We start from the raw sequence: 20,589 nt of genomic DNA on the forward strand, positions 1-20,589 counted from the left end.
CACAGGTAGGTGTCACTTCTATTAGTTGACTGGGTTGTAATATCACAGGTAGGTTTGACTTCTATTAGTTGACTGGGTTGTAATATCACAGGTAGGTGTCACTTCTATTAGTTGACTGGGTTGTAATATCACAGGTAGGTCTCACTTCTATTAGTTGACTGGGTTGTAATATCACAGGTAGGTGTCACTTCTATTAGTTGACTGGGTTGTAATATCACAGGTAGGTCTCACTTATATTAGTTGATGGGGCCGTAACATCGCAGGAAGGACTCACCTCTTGTGTTGCAGCAGGTAAAGTTCGTCTTCGACAGCCGCTGCATTCTGCTGCTGTGCATTCGTAAGCCAGCTCAGGAGCCGACCCACGACTCCGCGCTCGAACATCGCGGGCAATGGGGGCTGCGACCTCCCTCCGTCTGCTCTCCCCTCCGTCTGCTCTCCCCTCGTGTCCTTCCTGCCTCGTCCACACAGGAGGCTGCCGATCTCTTTGTGGATCCGACGCAGCGAGAACCGCACCAAGCCCCGACGGTCTAAGAGGGGGGAGAGAGACAGGAGACTTGGGGGAGGAGATGCGGTTGGAGGAGGAGCGAGGAGGGCGAGGAAGGAGGAGCCGTGTACCGAGGAGTTATGCGTGCCACCTTTGGGCACTGGCGTCCCGACACTCGGTTCACGATTGTGTTGGTGAAGATGCTCACTGCTGTCCAGCTGCCTCAGGAATGCGACCACACTGGTCCAGCCGGTGGTGTCACCGGCTTCCACATTGCCCTCGGGGCTTCTTAGGGGGCTGCGGGCATGGAGGGATTGGCCGTGGAACACGGAGAGAGAGAGAGAGAAAAAGAGAGCGGAGAATAGAGAACAATGGGATATTAGGGGTTAGGAGGGACATGTGCCCGTGCGACCACGTGATGGAGCGCGGAGCAAGAAGCAGGGGCACATGCAGCAGGAAAAAGAGTGGAGTATGGGGAGGAGGGTTGATGGGACAGGGAGAAGGGCATTGGATCAGGGGGCATTAACAAAGGGGCATGAAATGGGCAGGGCAGGAGGCAAGAGAGCACGGACAGGAAACGCGATTGAGTAACGGAAAAGGTGGCGATGAAACAAGACGAAACCCCCTTTGACAAATAAAATAGGCCACACACACACCGAAATATCGATAACCAGGTGAGCGACTTGATTGTGAAGATGTATTGCGGAAAAGTGAGTGTAAAAAAAAACATTGCGTCTCGAGAACCGCCTGGGAGATAATGATTGAGGTGGCACGAGTGGGTCAGAGAGGTAAGAGCGCCCCGCGATCAATCTGGCTTGCCAAGGGTAGCGAGCTGATGGTTCTAGCTCGGTCACCAAGAACCGCGTCGAACAATATTGGGCGGATGAATGCTTTGTTATTCTTGGTTCTTTCGGTAAAGTCACGTAGAAGGGAAATAATGAAATAATAAAAATAAAACAAATAAAATTCTCACGACGTTTCTGCCACAACACAAGCAGCCGTCCTCAGGTGAATAACAGAGCTGTCGGAAAGCCAGCGTCCCAAATGTTCTTCACCTGAGGATGGCTGCTTGTGTTGTGGCCGAAACGTCGTGAGAATTGTATTTTATTATGTTATATTTCTATTATTTTATTATTTCCCTTCTACGTGACTTTACCGAAAGAACCAAGAATATGAATCCCTGCAGTCACGAAAGCTTAAATTCGAAAAATAATGCTTTGTTTTTGTGCTTAATTGTGGCGAAATTCCAGTTGTGAGAATACAAATTGGATCTCACTTTTACTGTGGAACAATGCTCTCAGTGGCAACGTGGGTGGCCAAGTGCTGCCCTCCCCCCCCCCCCCCACTCTGTGTGCCAACCGGGCCACTGGACTACATCTCAGAAGTAGCTGCACCTACGGGAGAGGGGTCGGGAAACTTGCGGCTCCAGAGCCGTGCACGCGCGCCTCTTCGTGGACCGCCTCGTAACGTTATTTATTAAACTAACATTACCCTCCTCTTGTTATTTGTGGTTGCCTGACACTCTGGCGTCCTGCATCCACGAGGTTTTTCTCCACTGCGGTGGTGAGGACAAACGTTGAACTATTCGTCTTATAAACGACTAGCTTTAACTACCCGGCTTCGCCCGGGACTTGGATTCACCGCGCCCGGCCGCCTTTGTCTCCCCAGTGGCGATGTTCACACAGCAGAGCAGTTACTCGTTTGAGGCTGAGTCGACCTAGGGGAGGCCCAGGACCGGTTCAAATAATCGTCACCGGTGGTGGCCGTGAGCGGGAATCGAACTCGGCTCGCCGGGTTCGTAGCGCGGCGCGCTACCCGCTACACTACAATGCGTTACGCTTCCACGTGCGCGGGTCACGTGACAGATTTGACGTCACAGCTCACTTGCCGTGCAAGAAATATGCATTATTGCGCCCCCCCCCCCCCCCCCTAAAAAATATACAAAAGTATATTTTAATAATGTTTACATGGCGTACAGTCTGGAAAGTACGCACATGGCAAATTTTAAGTTTGTTGCATGTCGGGAAGTACGCTAAACATTTTGAACAGACACACATTCACAACTGTGCCTTTTATATATACATATGGAGATAGGTAAACTACAAACTATTTATTGACTTAAAGCTTTCGTGACTTTACCGAATGACCCAAAGAATACAAACTATTAAAAAAATAACTTTAATATGTAAGGCCCACTGAGAGGCTTTTTCAGAAGCATGAGCTGACTGGGCCATCACAAATGATTTCTCGACGAAATGGCTCATCACGTGGGAATTTGTACAGCAGCCAAAAACTCTCTCGACGCGTGACGTTGAGTCTAAATGTGGAGGGGAAAACCGGAGGGGCCGCATAAATCTCGCGACCACGGGGAGAGAGACGCAAACTCCAAATATACAGCAGCAGCAGGCGTCAGGGTCGGGATCGTACCCACGACGTCCTGTGTACCAGGCGAGGTCGTTAACATCTCATAGCCACCGTGGCGACAGCACTCGTGGAACGGCTCGGTGGGGGGTGGGGGGCGACGGTGGTTGGTTGCGCCGCTTCCCTGCTGCACGTGGCGGCTGCACTGTCACACGCGGCGCTGTGGAGGTGCGGTGGCAGCAGCAGCAGCAGCGAGGGTTGGGGTGGAATCACCGCATGCGCAGCACACGGAATGTTGTTGTCGTTGTTGTTGTGAGATTCCCTTGGCGTGGGACGTGGAGGAGGGTGCGCTACGCGTGCTCGCCAGGGGAAGGCAAGTTCGACCTGCACGGGGATTGCAAGAGTGTCGGCCCACACTATTGCGCCCGTTGGGTTTTCTTTCCACGTAAATTCAATCAATCAATTTTGGTTAAAATAAATAAATATAATACACGCTCGTAAATTGCCTAAAACTTCTTCAAATAAAGAAAAAAATCCAGGATAATTTCCGAAAAAAAGTCAGTCCTGCGGCTTCGTGTGCCTTCCTGGATAATTCAGTACAAACGATCACGTTACGACCAGCTTCATCAGGCACAATTGTGCCAACTTCATGGGGATGCTCGTTGTCACTGTGGCGTTGCTGCTGCAGTAACAACGTAACGCATGAGCCACATTTGTTGACCTGTCAACTTTATGAATTGGCCCTGTCGGGTGAATGAGGGATGTGTTTATACGACACGACGTTTTAATTCCCGAATGGCCGTAAAAGCCAAACTACGTTTTTTGTGTGTGTGTGTGTGCAAGTGCATCGATTACTTGAATAATCTGTGTCTTGAGCCCCATTCTACGCAAGTTAAACGGACATTTTTTTGTATAAGTTGCATGTATGTCATGCAACATGCGTGTTGGTGATTTTACCCACGCCACCGATCTCACCAACATGAATAATAATTGAGATTTATAAAGCGCCCTTAAACAATCGTTCTTAGGGCGCGATAACATTAACCCTACACACAGACAGATACCCCAAAGTGAATTGTTATACAAATAGATTTGACCATCTGCACCTAACGCCTGAGACTATAACGCCGTCTATCTAACGCCGTCCGTGTAACGTTGTCCGTGTAAGGCCATCCGAGTAACGCCGTCCGTGTAAGGCCGTCCGTGTAACGTTGTCCGTGTAACGTCCGTGTAACGCCGTCCGTGTAACGTTGTCCGTATAACGCCGTCCGTGTAACGCCGTGTAAGGCCATCCGTGTAACGCCGTCCGTGTAAGGCCGTCCGTGTAACGTTGTCCGTGTAACGCCGTCCGTGTAACGCCGTGTAAGGCCATCCGTGTAACGTTGTCCGTGTAACGCCGTCCGTGTAACGTTGTCCGTGTAACGCCGTCCGTGTAACGTTGTCCGTGTAACGCCGTCCGTGTAACGTTGTTCGTGTAACGCCGTCCGTGTAACGCCGTCCGTCTAACGCTGTGTAACGCCGTCTGTGTAACGTGGCTAGGCGACGTGGCTCCGAGCGACGTTACAAATTCGTACCCAGTAGACTTTATTAGCACCACGCTTCTCACACCACCATGTGGGAATGTCACCTCGTGAGTTGGGTTTTGAAAAGGGGAAGCATTGCGATAGTCGATTTTAAATCTCAACCACATTAAAAAGGGGGAATGGTGTTGAATGGCACACGCGGTTCCGGCGACTTCGTGAACAATGCACCGTAAATTTCGATTTAAAGCTTTCGTGACTGCAATGATTCATCTTCTTTGGTTCTTTCGGTAAAGTCACGTAGAATGATAATAAAATAATAAATTGATAAAATAAAATAACACAATAATATTCTCACGACGTTTCGGCCACAACACAAGCGGCCTTCATCAGGTGAAGGGGGCGAGACTGTCTGGTAGGACAGCGCTGGAGTGAAAGAGCCACGTTCAGATACGGCCTTTAAGCTGCTGCAGAAATAGAGCTTGTACCTGCCTCAAATCCGTGGTGCTGAAATTTGAGGCAGGTACAAGCTCTATTTCTGCAGCAGCTTAAAGGCCGTATCTGAACGTGGCTCTTTCACTCCAGCGCTGTCCTACCAGACAGTCTCGCCCCCTTCACCTGATGAAGGCCGCTTGTGTTGTGGCCGAAACGTCGTGAGAATATTGTGTTATTTTATTTTATCAATTTATTATTTTATTATCATTCTACGTGACTTTACCGAAAGAACCAAAGAAAATGCACCGTAACTTTGTCGGGCCTGAAATCATTTCAGAATCCAATCGCGGAGATGTTGTCTTCAAACCCAGAATTGATCTTCCACCGGCTGATGTGAATCTACCAGTTATTTTAAAGCGAAGACGGGGACACACGTTTTCAGTGTGTTGGACTTCGTCTCAGCGAACCTGTTTTTCAACTTTTGGGCGATGGCCGTCAATTTACAACAGATGTGACCTGCAGGGAGAAATGTTAGATTGAATAAATTCGATACAATCTTCATTAATTTTTTTTTTCATGAACCCGTTATATTACGGGGAATTGAACTCGTTATACAATGACACGAAATTAATAATTGGCGATTACCAATTCCCGACTCTCAATACCAATAATCGATTCAGACCCTCCACGTAAAACAAGATGTATTTATGTTCCTAGTTCATATGCATCAGCCCACACGGCATTCCTTTCTGGGATCGTATTTTGTTTGTGTGTGTAAAAATAAATAATCAAGCAACCTTGCTCTCATATTTTCTACACGGGAGGGACGTTTTAACGTGGGGAAGGAGACCGTGCGTATTAGCTGCTCACTTGTTGACTTAAGAGCCCAGCTGTGCATACGACAGCCCACGGGGTGTGTAGTGGAGACGTGGAACCCATGGGCTGCGATGATTTGACGCAGCGATGCGAGCAGACGTCGCGGGGTTGTGGGGAGCGGTGGCGGAGCGGTTAGCGCGCTGAGCTACGAACCTGGCGACCCGGGTTCGATTCCCGCTCACGGCCAACACCGGTGACGCTTTTTTGAACCGGTCCTGGGCCTTCACCTAGTTCGACTCGTCCTCAAATGAGTACCCGGTGCGATGTGTAAACATCGCCACTGGGGAGACAAAGGCGGTCGGGCGTGGTGTTGGCCACCCACCCCCTCGTGTGCCGTGCCGGCCATAGGTGCTACTCGCTAACAGCACTTGCCCCTACAGTCTGTTACAGGCTACACGGGGGATCTTTGTCTTTGTGTGCCAACACGGGACACAACCCAAGCCGATGGCGAAAATGAACAACGCCGCTCGCCCGGCTCCTTGAGCCGCTTCTGCTGGGGCGACACTGCCACCTTCAGATGAGAGCGAGGCATCCAGAAACCTCCTGGCTCAGGCTCAGGACGGGGGGAGTTGGTCGGCAATCAAAATAACAAGGAGAGCCGCTTTTTGTTTTCGAATTCGGTTAAAAACAACACACACCAACAAATTTTGAATTAAAGCTTTCGTGACTGCAGGGATTCATATTCTTGGATCTTTCGGTAAAGTCACGTAGATGGGAAACAATATTTGTTTCATATTTTTATTATTTTATTGTTTCCTTTCTACGTTACTTTACCGAAAGAACCAAGAATACACATCAACAAATCAATATTTCAAAGCGCCGCGCAATGACACGTGGTATTATACGAGATTGGTGGTGGTCCTGAATAAATAATGTCACGAAGCAGTCCTTTATAGAGCCACATGCTACTCCGGAGCCGTCGGTTGCCGACTCCTGCCCATTGTGAACTGGACTCCCATGGTGAACTGGACTCTCATGGTAAACTGGACTCCCATGGTGAACTGGACTCTCATGGTAAACTAGACTCCATTGGTGAACTGGACTCCCATAGTGAACTGGACTCTCATGGTAAACTGGACTCCCATGGTAAACTGGACTCCCATGGTAAACTTGACTCCCATAGTGAACTGGACTCTCATGGTAAACTGGACTCCCATAGTGAACTGGACTCTCATGGTAAACTGGACTCCCATAGTGAACTGGACTCCCATGGTAAACTAGACTCCATTGGTGAACTGGACTCTGATGGTGAACTGGACTCTCATGGTGAACTGGACTCCCATGGTGAACTGGACTCCCATGGTAAACTGTACTCCAATGGTGAACTGGACTCCCATGGTGAACTGGACTCCCATGGTGAACTTGACATCAATGTTCAGGGGTCGGCAACCAAAATAACAATAAGATCCATTTATGTAGAATTCGGTAACCCCCCCCACCCCTCAATATTTAAAGAGCCGCAACGCCGTCTTTAAAGAGCCGCATGCGGTTCCGGAGCCACCGGCTTGCTGACCCCTGACCCCAGCTCTGGCTGTTCACCATGACCATCACAGCCTCACCATAACCCTCACCGACTCGCAGGCTTGCTGACCCCAGGTCTGGCTGCTCACCATGACCATCACAGCCTCACCATAACCCTCACCGACTCGCAGGCTTGCTGACCCCAGGTCTGGCTGCTCACCATGACCATCACAGCCTCACCATAACCCTCACCGACTCGCAGGCTTGCTGACACCAGGTCTGGCTGCTCACCATGACCATCACAGCCTTACCATAACCCTCACCGACTCGCCAAAAATACTCTCACCGCTTCGCCACGATCATCACTAAATCCATGAGATCCTTACAGTAACTCTTCCTGCCTTACTAACATCCTCACCATCATCACATCCTCACTATCACCCTCCATTTCTTACCGCAGCCTCACCGAAAACCTCATATTCCCCACCAGCCCCTGGGGCCGCGTGATGGAGTTGAGTCATTAAATTGGTGAGCAATTTAGTGAGCCGTCATTGAGTGAGTGATATCATGGTTGAGTCGGCGAATGACTGAGCGATTGAATACGTGAGTGAATGAAGTACGTCGGTGAGTGAGCAATTGAGTGATAGAGTGAAAGAGTGAGCAATTGAGTAAGCGAGTGAATAAGTCAGTGAGCGAGTGAGTGATTGAGTATTTAAGTGGGTGATACGGTAACTGAGGCAGTGAATGAGTTAGCGATTGAATAAGCAAGATAATACGTCGGTGTGCGAGTGAGTGAATCATTGAGTGAGTGATTGAGGCAGTGAGTCATTGAGTAGGCGAGTGAATAGGTTAGCGAGTGAGTCATTGAGTGAGTGATAGAGTGATTGAGGCATTGAAAGAGTGAGCAATTGAGTAAGCGAGTGAATAAGTCGGCGTGCGAGTGAGTGATTGAGCCAGTGAGTGAGTGATTGAGGAGGCGAGTGAATAAGTTAGCGAGTGAGTGACTCATTGAGTGAGTGATTGAGGCAGTGAGTGAGTGAGCCAGTGAGTGAGTGATTGAGTAGGCCAGTGAATAAGTGAGTGAGTCATTGAGTGATACAGTGATTGAGGCAGTGAGTCATTGAGTAGGTGAGTGAATAAGTTAGCGAGGGAGTCATTGAGTGAGTGATAGAGTGATTGAGGCAGTGAGTGAGTGAGTGAGTCATTGAGTGAGTGATAGAGTGATTGAGGCAGTGAGTGAGGGAGCGATTGGATACGCGAGTGAATAATTCGGCGAGCGAGTCACTGTGTGTGGCAGTGATTGAGGCAGTGAGTGATTGAGTAGGCCAGTGAATAAGTGAGCGAGTGAGTGAGTCATTGAGTGAGTGATTGAGTGATTAATTGGTTGAGTGATCGAGTGATTGATTGAGTGATCCATTGATTGAGTGATCGAGTGATTGAGTGTGTAATTGATTGAGTGATCGAGTGATTAATTGATCCATTTATTGAGTGATCGAGTGATTGAGTGAGTAATTGATTGATCGAGTGATTGAATGATTAATTGATTGAGTGATCGAGTGATTGAGTGATTAATTTATTGAGTGATCATTTGATTGAGTGATCGAGTGATTAATTGGTTGAGTGATCGAGTGATTGATTGAGTGATCCATTGATTGCGTGATCGAGTGATTGAGTGAGTAATTGATTGAGTGATCGAGTGATTAATTGATCCATTGATTGAGTGATCGAGTGATTGAGTAATTTATTGCGTGATCGAGTGATTGAGTGAGTAATTGATTGAGTGATCGAGTGATTGAGTGAGTAATTGATTGAGTGATCGATTGATTAATTGATCCATTAATTGAGTGATCGAGTGATTGAGTAATTGAATGAGAGATCGAATAATTAATTGATCCATTGATTGAGTGATCGAGTGATTAAGTGATCGATTGATTGAGTGATTAAGTGATCGAGTTATTGAGTGATCGAGTGATTAAGTGATCGATTGATTGAGTGATTAAGTGATCGAGTTATTGAGTGATCGAGTGCGACCGCCTCTCTCCCGACGCCACCCATCGCGTGGTAAGAGTGGAGGAGGCCTACGGAGTTCACCATCCCCGCGGCTCCCACTCGCGCTGCCCATCCCCTCGCTCCGTGTGAGCTGCCCCAGCCCGAGCGCTTGCTCGGGGTCTGACGCGTGCGTGCAAGAGATAAAGTTGGTGGTGGTTGGTGGTGGTGGTGGTGGTTGGTGGTGGTGGTGGTGTTTGGTGGTGGTGGTGGTGGTTGGTGGTGGTTGTTGTTGGTGGTTGGTGGTGGTGGTTGGTGGTGGTGGTTGGTGGTGGTGATTGGTGGTGGTTGGTGGTGGTGGTTGGTGGTGGTGGTTGTTGTTGGTGGTGGTGGTTGGTGGTGGTTGGTGGTGGTGGTGGTTGGAGGTGGTGGTGGTTGTTGGTGGTGGTTGGTGGTGGTGGTTGGTGGTGGTGGTTGGTGGTGGTTGTTGGAGGTGGTGGTGGTTGGTGGTGGTGGTTGGTGGTGGTTGTTGGAGGTGGTGGTGGTTGTTGGAGGTGGTGGTTGTTGGAGGTGGTTGGTGGTGGTGGTTGGTGGTGGTTGGGGGTAGTGGTGGTTGGTGGTGGTGGTTGGTGGTGGTTGTTGGAGGTGGTTGTTGGAGGAGGTGGTGGTTGTTGGATGTGGTGGTGGTTGGTGGTGGTTGGTGGTGGTGGTTGTTGGTGGTGGTGGTTGGTGGTGGTGGTTGGTGGTGGTTGTTGGAGGTGGTGGTGGTTGGTGGTGGTGGTTGTTGGTTGGTGGTGGTTGGTGGTGGTGGTTGGTGGTGGTTGTTGGAGGTGGTGGTGGTTGGTGGTGGTTGTTGGAGGTGGTGGTTGGTGGTGGTGGTTGGTGGTGGTGGTTGGTGGTGGTTGTTGGAGGTGGTGGTGGTTGTTGGTGGTGGTTGGTGGAGGTAGTGGTGGTTGGAGGTGGTTGGTGGTGGTTGTTGGAGGTGGTGATGGTTGTTGGAGGAGGTGGTGGTTGTTGGAGGTGGTGGTTGTTGGAGGTAGTTGTTGGAGAAGGTGGTGGTTGTTGGAGGTGGTGGTGGTTGTTGGTGGTGGTTGTTGGAGGTGGTGGTGGTTGTTGGAGGTGGTGGTTGGAGGTGGTGGTGGTTGTTGGAGGTGGTGGTGGTTGTTGGAGGTGGTTGTTGGAGGTGGTTGTTGGAGGAGGTGGTGGTTGTTGGAGGTGGTGGTTGTTGGAGGTGGTGGTGGTTGTTGGAGGTGGTGGTGGTTGTTGGAGGTGGTGGTGGTTGTTGGAGGAGGTGGTGGTTGTTGGAGGTTGTTGTTGGAGGAGGTGGTGGTTGTTGGAAGAGGTGGTGGTTGTTGGAGGTGGTTGTTGGAGGTGGTGGTGGTTGTTGGTGGTTGTTGGAGGTGGTGGTGGTTGTTGGAGGTGGTGGTTGTTGGATGTGGTGGTGGTTGGTGGTGGTTGTTGGAGGTGGTGGTGGTTGTTGGAGGAGGTGGTGGTTGTTGGAGGTTGTTGTTGGAGGAGGTGGTGGTTGTTGGAGGAGGTGGTGGTTGTTGGAGGTGGTTGTTGGAGGTGGTGGTGGTTGTTGGTCGTTGTTGGAGGTGGTGGTGGTTGTTGGAGGTGGTGGTGGTTGTTGGAGGAGGTGGTGGTTGTTGGAGGTTGTTGTTGGAGGAGGTGGTGGTTGTTGGAGGAGGTGGTTGTTGGAGGTGGTGGTGGTTGTTGGTGGTTGTTGGAGGTGGTGGTGGTTGTTGTTGTTGTTGTTGGAGGAGGTGGTGGTGGTTGTTGGAGGTAGTGGTTGTTGGAGGTGGTGGTGGTTGGTGGTGGTTGTTGGAGGTGGTTGGTGGTGGTTGTTGGAGGTGTGGTGGTTGGTGGTGGTTGTTGGAGGTGGTTGTTGGAGGTTGTTGTTGGAGGAGGTGGTGGTTGTTGGAGGAGGTGGTTTTTGGAGGTGGTTGGTGGTGGTTGTTGGAGGAGGTGGTGGTTGTTGGAGGTTGTTGTTGGAGGAGGTGGTGGTTGTTGGAGGAGGTGGTGGTTGTTGGAGGTGGTTGTTGGAGGTGGTGGTGGTTGTTGGAGGTGGTGGTGGTTGTTGGAGGTGGTGGTGGTTGTTGGAGGAGGTGGTGGTTGTTGGAGGTTGTTGTTGGAGGAGGTGGTGGTTGTTGGAGGAGGTGGTTGTTGGAGGTGGTGGTGGTTGGTGGTGGTTGTTGGAGGTGGTGGTGGTTGTTGGTGGTGGTGGTTGTTGGAGGAGGTGGTAGTTGTTGGAGGTTGTTGTTGGAGGAGGTGGTGGTTGTTGGAGGAGGTGGTTGTTGGAGGTGGTGGTGGTTGTTGGTGGTTGTTGGAGGTGGTGGTGGTTGTTGTTGTTGTTGTTGGAGGAGGTGGTGGTGGTTGTTGGAGGTAGTGGTTGTTGGAGGTGGTGGTGGTTGGTGGTGGTTGTTGGAGGTGTGGTGGTTGGTGGTGGTTGTTGGAGGTGGTTGTTGGAGGTTGTTGTTGGAGGAGGTGGTGGTTGTTGGAGGAGGTGGTTTTTGGAGGTGGTGGTGGTTGGTGGTGGTTGTTTGAGGAGGTGGTGGTTGTTGGAGGTTGTTGTTGGAGGAGGTGGTGGTTGTTGGAGGAGGTGGTGGTTGTTGGAGGTGGTGGTGGTTGTTGGTGGTTGTTGGAGGTGGTGTTGGTTGTTGTTGTTGTTGGAGGAGGTGGTGGTGGTTGTTGGAGGTAGTGGTTGTTGGAGGTGGTGGTGGTTGGTGGTGGTTGTTGGAGGTGGTGGTGGTTGGTGGTCGTTGTTGGAGGTGGTTGGTGGTGGTTGTTGGAGGTGGTTGGTGGTGGTTGTTGGAGGTGTGGTGGTTGGTGGTGGTTGTTGGAGGAGGTGGTGGTTGTTGGAGGTGGTGGTGGTTGGAGGGGGGGAAGAGTGACAGGAGGAGGATGGTGGTGGGGGGGAGCAGTGGGGAGGGAGCGAGCGAGCGAGTGGGGGGCTAAAACAGTGACCCAGCAGTAGCAGCAAGCAGCATCAAGAACCAGCAGCAGCAGCAGCAACAGAAGCGAGCAGCGGCAACAACAGCGGCAACAACAGCAGCAGCAGCAACAGCAGCAGCAGCAACAGCAGCGAGCAGCAGCAACAGCAGCAGCATCAGGAAGCCAGCAACAGCAGCAGGCGGCTGTGGCGATTTCGGCGGCGCTCCGGGACCCCCGCCCGCCACGAACACCCCTCCGCCGCTGTGGTGGTGGTAGTAGTGGTGGTAGTGGTGGTGGTGGTAGTAGTGGTAGTAGTAGTAGTGGTGGTAGTGGTAGTAGTGGTGGTGGTGGTGGCCACAACCCCCGTGGCGAGATGAGCACTCACGCCCTGCGCGCCATCAACAACAACGTGAGGAGGTGGAGGGAGGAAGAGGAGGGAATGGGTGGTGGTGGTGGTGTGGTGGTGGTGGGGTGGTGGTGTGGTGGTGGTGGGGTGGTGGTGGTGGTGTGGGGGTGGTGGTGGGGTGGTGGTGGTGTGGGGGTGGTGGTGGTGGTGTGGTGGTGGGGTGGTGGTGGGGTGGTTGTGGTGGTGGGGTGGTGGTGGTGGTGTGGTGGTGGTGGGGTGGTGGTGGTGGGGTGGTGGTGGTGGTGGTGGGGTGGTGGTGGTGGTGGGGTGGTGGTGGTGGTGGTGGGGTGGTGGTGGGGTGGTGGTGGTGGGGTGGTGGTAGTGGTGTGGTGGTGGTGGTGGGGTGGTGGTGGTGGGGTGGTGGTGGTGGGGTGGTGGTGGTGGTGGGGTGGTGGTGGTGGGGTGGTGGGGTGGTGGTGGGGTGGTGGTGGTGGTGGGGTGGTGGTGGGGTGGTGGTGGGGTGGTGGTGGTGGGGTGGAGAAGATAACGGCGCGGCCTGCGCTGTCAGTGTCTGTGATATCCGGCGCTCTGGACTTTGTTGTTGACGATGGGCGGACACGTGCGCGGCTGATGATGATGATGATCATCATCATCAGTAAGCAGCAGCGCCATCAGCAACAGTAGCAGCAGCGGTGTCATAGCCACCAGCAAGCAGCAACAGCAGCAGAATCAGCGGTAATATCAGTGATAAAATCAGCAGTAGCATCAGCGGGAGTATCAGTGATAAAATCAGCAGTAGCATCAGCGGTAATATCAGTGATAAAATCAGCAGTAGCATCAGCGGTAATATCAGTGATAAAATCGGGTAGCATCAGCGGTAATATCAGTGATAAAATCAGCAGTAGCACCAGCGGTAGTATCAGTGATAAAATCAGCGGTAGCATCAGCGGTAGTATCAGTGATAAAATCAGCAGTAGCATCAGCGGTAGTATCAGTGATAAAATCAGCGGTAGCATCAGCGGTAGTATCAGTGATAAAATCAGCAGTAGCATCAGCGGTAGTATCAGTGATAACATCAGCGGTAGCATCAGCGGTAATATCAGTGATAAAATCAGGGGTAGCATCAGCGGGAGTATCAGTGATAAAATCAGCAGTAGCATCAGCGGTAGTATCAGTGATAAAATCAGCGGTAGCATCAGCGGTAGTATCAGTGATAAAATCAGCGGTAGTATCAGCGGTAGTATCAGTGATAAAATCAGCGGTAGCATCAACATTAACAAGGAGTACCACCATCATTATCAGCATCTTTACCAGCAGTAGTATCAGTAATACAATCAGCAAGCAGCAGTATGATCAGCAGTAGTATCAGCATTACTAGGAGCAGCACCACCACCATATCGTCAGCACAATCATAAACAGCAGCGTAACCATCACTACCAATGGCGATGTTCTCAGGCAGTATGGTGGGCATGAGTAGTCATTATAATTAGTGGTGGTGGTGTTCTCAGGCAGTATGGTGGGCATGAGTAGTCATTATAATTAGTGGTGGTGGTGTTCTCAGGCAGTGTGGTGGGCATGAGTAGTCATTATAATTAGTGGTGGTGGTGTTCTCAGGCAGTATGGTGGGCATGAGTAGTCATTATAATTAGTGGTGGTGGTGTTCTTAGGCAGTGTGGTGGGCATGAGTAGTCATAATTAGTGGTGGTGGTGTTCTCAGGCAGTGTGGTGGGCATGAGTAGTCATTATAATTAGTGGTGGTGGTGTTCTCAGGCATTGTGGTGGGCATGAGTAGTCATTATAATTAGTGGTGGTGATGTTCTCAGGCAGTGTGGTGGGCATGAGTAGTCATTATAATTAGTGGTGGTGATGTTCTCAGGCAGTGTGGTGGGCATGAGTAGTCATTATAATTAGTGGTGGTGATGTTCTCAGGCAGTGTGGTGGGCATGAGTAGTCATTATAATTAGTGGTGATGTTCTCAGGCAGTGCAGTGGGCATGAGTAGTCATTATAATTAGTGGTGGTGTTCTCAGGCAGTGCAGTGGGCATGAGTAGTCATTATAATTAGTGGTGGTGGTGTTCTCAGGCAGTGCAGTGGGCATGAGTAGTCATTATAATTAGTGGTGGTGGTGTTCTCAGGCAGTGCAGTGGGCATGAGTAGTCATTATAATTAGTGGTGGTGGTGTTCTCATGCAGTGTGGTGGGCATGAGTAGTCATTATAATTAGTGGTGGTGTTCTCAGGCAGTGCGGTGGGCATGAGTAGTCATTATAATTAGTGTTGGTGGTGTTCTCAGGCAGTGTGGTGGGCATGAGTAGTCATTATAATTAGTGGTGGTGTTCTCAGGCAGTATGGTGGGCATGAGTAGTCATTATAATTAGTGGTGGTGGTGTTCTCAGGCATTGTGGTGGGCATGAGTAGTCATTATAATTAGTGGTGGTGGTGTTCTCAGGCAGTATGGTGGGCATGAGTAGTCATTATAATTAGTGGTGGTGGTGTTCTCAGGCAGTGTGGTGGGCATGAGTAGTCATTATGATTAGTGGTGGTGGTGTTCTCAGGCCTCGCCACGATCGCCCTGGTTGCCACAGGCACGGAGGCTGTGAGTATCGAGATCACAAACGTGTAGTGTAAGCCGCGTGTAAGGGGTGTGTAGTGTAAGCCGCGTGTAAGGGGTGTGTAGTGTAAGGGGTGTGTAGTGTAAGGGGTGTGTAGTGTAAGGGGTGTGTAGTGTAAGGGGTGTGTAGTGTAAGGGGTGTGTAGTGTAAGCCGCGTATAAGGGGTGTGTAGTGTAAGGGGTGTGTAGTGTAAGCCGCGTGTAAGGGGTGTGTAGTGTAAGCCGCGTGTAAGGGGTGTGTAGTGTAAGCCGCGTGTAAGGGGTGTGTAGTGTAAGGAGTGTGTAGTGTAAGCCGCGTGTAAGGGGTGTGTAGTGTAAGCCGCGTGTAAGTGGTGTGTAGTGTAAGGGGTGTGTAGTGTAAGCCGCGTGTAAGGGGTGTGTAGTGTAAGCCGCGTGTAAGCGGTGTGTAGTGTAAGCCGCGTGTAAGGGGTGTGTAGTGTAAGCCGCGTGTAAGGGGTGTGTAGTGTAAGGGGTGTGTAGTGTAAGGAGGGTGTAGTGTAAGCCGCGTGTAAGGGGTATGTAGTGTAAGCCGCGTGTAAGGGGTGTGTAGTGTAAGCCGCGTGTAAGGGGTGTGTAGTGGAAGCCGCGTGTAAGGGGTGTGTAGTGTAAGGGGTGTGTAGTGTAAGGAGTGTGTAGTGTAAGCCGCGTGTAAGGGGTGTGTAGTGTAAGCCACGTGTCAGGGGTGTGTAGTGTAAGGAGTGTGTAGTGTAAGCCGCGTGTAAGGGGTGTGTAGTGTAAGCCACGTGTCAGGGGTGTGTAGTGTATGGAGTGTGTAGTGTAAGCCGTGTGTAAGGGGTGTGTAGTGTAAGCCACGTGTAAGGAGTGCATAGTGTAAGCCACGTGTAAGGAGTGTAGTGTAAGCCGCGTGTAAGGGGTGTGTAGTGTAAGCCGCGTGTAAGGGGTGTGTAGTGTAAGCCGCGTGTAAGGGGTGTGTAGTGTAAGCCGCGTGTAAGGAGTGTGTAGTGTAAGCCACGTGTAAGGAGTGGAGTGTGTAGTGTAAGCCGCGTGTAAGGAGTATGTAGTGTAAGCCGCGTGTCAGGGGTGTGTAGTGTAAGCCGCGTGTAAGGAGTGTGTAGTGTAAGCCGCGTGTAAGGAGTGTGTAGTGTAAGCCGCGTGTAAGGAGTATGTAGTGTAAGCCGCGTGTAAGGGGTGTGTAGTGTAAGCCGCGTGTAAAGGGTGTGTAGTGTAAGCCGCGTGTAAGGAGTGTGTAGTGTAAGCCGCGTGTAAGGAGTGGAGTGTGTAGTGTAAGCCGCGTGTAAGGAGTATGTAGTGTAAGCCGCGTGTCAGGGGTGTGTAGTGTAAGCCGCGTGTAAGGAGTGTGTAGTGTAAGCCGCGCGTAAGGAGTGTGTGGTGTAAGCCGCGTGTAAGGGGTGTGTAGTGTAAGCCGCGTGTAAGGGGTGTGTAGAGTAAGCTGCGTGTAAGGGGTGTGTAGTGTAAGCCGCGTGTAAGGGGTGTGTAGTGTAAGCCGCGTGTAAGGAGTGTGTAGTGTAAGCCACGTGTAAGGAGTGGAGTGTGTAGTGTAAGCCGCGTGTAAGGAGTATGTAGTGTAAGCCGCGTGTCAGGGGTGTGTAGTGTAAGCCGCGTGTAAGGAGTGTGTAGTGTAAGCCGCGTGTAAGGAGTGTGTAGTGTAAGCCGCGTGTAAGGAGTATGTAGTGTAAGCCGCGTGTAAGGGGTGTGTAGTGTAAGCCGCGTGTAAGGGGTGTGTAGTGTAAGCCGCGTGTAAGGAGTGTGTAGTGTAAGCCGCGTGTAAGGAGTGGAGTGTGTAGTGTAAGCCGCGTGTAAGGAGTATGTAGTGTAAGCCGCGTGTCAGGGGTGTGTAGTGTAAGCCGCGTGTAAGGAGTGTGTAGTGTAAGCCGCGCGTAAGGAGTGTGTGGTGTAAGCCGCGTGTAAGGGGTGTGTAGTGTAAGCCGCGTGTAAGGGGTGTGTAGAGTAAGCCGCGTGTAAGGGGTGTGTAGTGTAAGCCGCGTGTAAGGAGTGTGTAGTGTAAGCCGCGTGTAAGGAGTGTGTAGTGTAAGCCGCATGTCAGGGGTGTGTAGTGTAAGCCGCGTGTCAGGGGTGTGTAGTGTAAGCCGCGTGTAAGGAGTGTGTAGTGTAAGCCACGTGTAAGGGGTGTGGAGTGTAAGCCGCGTCTAAGGGGTGTGTAGTGTAAGCCGCGTGTAAGGAGTGTGTAGTGTAAGCCACGTGTAAGGGGTGTGGAGTGTAAGCCGCGTCTAAGGGGTGTGTAGTGTAAGCCACGTGTAAGGGGTGTGGAGTGTAAGCCGCGTCTAAGGGGTGTGTAGTGTAAGCCGCGTGTAAGGGGTGTGTAGTGTAAGCCGCGTGTAAGGAGTGTGTAGTGTAAGCCGCGTGTAAGGAGTGGAGTGTGTAGTGTAAGCCGCGTGTAAGGAGTATGTAGTGTAAGCCGCGTGTCAGGGGTGTGTAGTGTAAGCCGCGTGTAAGGAGTGTGTAGTGTAAGCCGCGCGTAAGGAGTGTGTGGTGTAAGCCGCGTGTAAGGGGTGTGTAGTGTAAGCCGCGTGTAAGGGGTGTGTAGAGTAAGCCGCGTGTAAGGGGTGTGTAGTGTAAGCCGCGTGTAAGGAGTGTGTAGTGTAAGCCGCGTGTCAGGGGTGTGTAGTGTAAGCCGCGTGTCAGGGGTGTGTAGTGTAAGCTGCGTGTAAGGAGTGTGTAGTGTAAGCCACGTGTAAGGGGTGTGGAGTGTAAGCCGCGTCTAAGGGGTGTGTAGTGTAAGCCGCGTGTAAGGAGTGTGTAGTGTAAGCCACGTGTAAGGGGTGTGGAGTGTAAGCCGCGTCTAAGGGGTGTGTAGTGTAAGCCACGTGTAAGGGGTGTGGAGTGTAAGCCGCGTCTAAGGGGTGTGTAGTGTAAGCCGCGTGTAAGGGGTGTGTAGTGTAAGCCACGTGTAAGGAGTGCGTAGTGTAAGCCACGTGTATGGGGTGTGTAGTGTAAGCCGCGTGTAAGGGGTGTGTAGTGTAAGCCGCGTGTAAGGAGTCTGTAGTGGAAGCCGCGTGTAAGGGGTGTGTAGTGTAAGCCGCGTGTAAGGAGTGTGTAGTGTAAGCCGCATGTAAGGAGTGTGTAGTGTAAGGAGTGTGTAGTGTAAGCCGCGTGTAAGGGGTGTGTAGTGTAACCCGCGTGTAAGGAGTGTGTAGTGTAAGCCACGTGTAAGGAGTGTGTAGTGTAAGCTGCGTGTAAGGGGTTTGTAGTGTAATCCGCGTGTAAGGAGTGTGTATTGTAAGCTGTGTGTAAGGGGTGTGTTGTGTAAGCCGTGTGTAGAGTAAGCCGTGTGTAAGGAGTGTAGTGTAAGCCGTGTGTAAGGGGTGTGCTGTGTAAGCCGTGTATAATGAGTGTGTAAGACATCTGTAGTGTAATCCGTAAGGAACATATGACCGTATGTAAGGTGTGTGTAAGGCGCGTGAAGTGTAAGCCGTGTGTAAGTAGTGTGTAAGGCTGGTGGCGCGTAAGAGTGTGTAAGCCGTGTAAGGTATGTGCAGTGTAAGTGTGGTGTAAGCCGTGTGTGGTGTAGTGTAAGCCGTGTGTAGTGTAAGCCGTGTAAGGCATGTGCAGTGTAAGTGTGGTGTAAGCGGTGTAAGGTACGTGCAGTGTAAGCCGTGTGTAAGTGTGGTGTAAGCCGTGTAAGGTATGTGCAGTGTAAGCCGTGTGTAAGTGTGGTGTAAGCCGTGCAAGGTATGTGCAGTGTAAGCCGTGTGTAAGTGTGGTGTAAGCCGTGTAAGGTATGTGCAGTGTAAGGTACGTGCAGTGTAAGCCGTGTGTAAGTGTGGTGTAAGGCACTGTAGGCTGTGTGAGGAATATTAGTTGTGTGTAAGGCGCGCTATAGGGATAGGGCATATGTCAGTCGTTATGGTAAGGGTGGTGTAAGTAAGGCTTGTGTAATCTGCGCAAATCGTGTAAGGTGTGCAAGGCGTGTGTGTGTTAATTGGTGGAAGGCGTGCAAAGCTTGTCTCTCCTATCAGGCTCCAACACACGTCAACCCATCACACCCCTACCCATCACACCCCTACCTCCCATCACACCCATCATACCCCTACCCATCACACCCCCAACCCTATCACACCCATACCTCCCATCACACCCCTACCCATCACAACCCCAACCCTATCACACCCCGCCCCTACCTCCCATCACACCCTTACCCATCACACCCCTACCCATCGCACCCCTACCTCCCATCACACCCCCAACCCTATCACACCCCCAACCCTATCACACCCCTACCTCTACCTCCCATCACACCCCTACCCATCACACCCTTACCCATCACACCCCCAACCCTATCACACCCCTACCTCTACCTCCCATCACACCCCTACCCATCACACCCTTACCCATCACACCCCCAACCCTATCACATCCCTACCGCCCATCACACCCCTACCCATCACACCCCTACCCATCACACCCCCAACCCTATCACACCCCGACCCCTATCACACCCCTACCCCTACCTCCCATCACACTCATCACACCCTTACCCATCACACCCCAACCCTATCACACCCCAACCCTATCACACCCCTACCCTATCACACTCATCACACCCTTACCCATCACACCCCAACCCCTATCTCCCATCACACTCATCACACCCCTACCCATCACACCCCCAACCCTATCACACCCCGACCCCTATCACACTCATCACACCCAAACTCCCAGCACCAACAATACCCATCACACCCCCAACCCTATCACACCCCTACCCTATCACACTCATCACACCCTTACCCATCACACCCCAACCCCTACCTCCCATCACACTCATCACACCCCTACCCATCACACCCCCAACCCTATCACACCCCGACCCCTATCACACCCAAACTCCCAGCACCAACAATACCCATCACACCCCCAACCCTATCACACCCCCAACCCTATCACACTCATTACACCCAAACTCCCAGCACCAACAATACCCATCACACCCCCAACCCTATCACACCCCGACCCCTATTACACTCATCACACCCTTACCCATCACACCCCCAACCCTATCACACTCATCACACCCAAACTCCCAGCACCAACAATACCCATCACACCCCCAACCCTATCACACCCCGACCCCTATCACACTCATCACACCCTTACCCATCACACCCCCAACCCTATCACACTCATCACACCCAAACTCCCAGCACCAACAATACCCATCACACCCCCAACCCTATCACACTCATCACACCCAAACTCCCAGCACCAACAATACCCATCACACCCCCAACCCTATCACACCCCTACCCCTACCTCCCATCACACTCATCACACCCTTACCCATCACACCCCCAACCCTATCACACTCATCACACCCAAACTCCCAGCACCAACAATACCCATCACACCCCCAACCCTATCACACTCATCACACCCAAACTCCCAGCACCAACAATACCCATCACACCCCCAACCCTATCACACTCATCACACCCAAACTCCCAGAACCAACAATTCCCATCACACCCCCAACCCTATCACACTCATCACACCCAAACTCCCAGCACCAACAATACCCATCACACCCCCAACCCTATCACACTCATCACACCCAAACTCCCAGCACCAACAATTCCCATC

General features: G+C 51.5%; 2 protein-coding genes across 4 annotated transcripts in view; one reads left to right on the plus strand and one right to left on the minus strand.

Annotated features, from left to right (window-relative positions):
* Positions 1-1,477, minus strand: part of LOC116950543 (transient receptor potential cation channel subfamily V member 5-like) — a 40,404-nt gene extending 38,927 nt beyond the window's left edge. Inside the window, exon 1 of the mRNA XM_032968409.2 lies at positions 275-1,477. Within this exon, the coding sequence (XP_032824300.1) occupies positions 275-381 (107 nt within the window). The 5' untranslated portion in view covers positions 382-1,477. The remainder of the gene's footprint in view (positions 1-274) is intronic.
* A 10,601-nt stretch (positions 1,478-12,078) lies between these two features.
* The window catches only part of LOC116950542 (endothelin-converting enzyme 2), a 45,330-nt gene continuing 36,819 nt past the window's right edge, over positions 12,079-20,589 (plus strand). The window contains exon 1 of one of the 3 annotated variants that reach the window (XM_032968403.2): positions 12,079-12,463. In XM_032968403.2, coding sequence (XP_032824294.1) covers positions 12,428-12,463 — 36 coding nt within the window. In that variant the 5' untranslated portion in view covers positions 12,079-12,427. Of the gene's footprint in view, positions 12,464-13,018; positions 13,136-13,170; positions 14,995-20,589 lie in introns of those variants that run through there. The other 2 variants (XM_076072843.1, XM_032968408.2) reach the window with 2 other exon arrangements.

Source organism: Petromyzon marinus, chromosome 39 (assembly GCF_048934315.1).
Source record: "Petromyzon marinus isolate PM22_M1 ecotype Great Lakes invasive population chromosome 39, UKy_Petmar_22M1.pri1.0, whole genome shotgun sequence".
Lineage (NCBI taxonomy): Eukaryota > Metazoa > Chordata > Hyperoartia > Petromyzontiformes > Petromyzontidae > Petromyzon > Petromyzon marinus.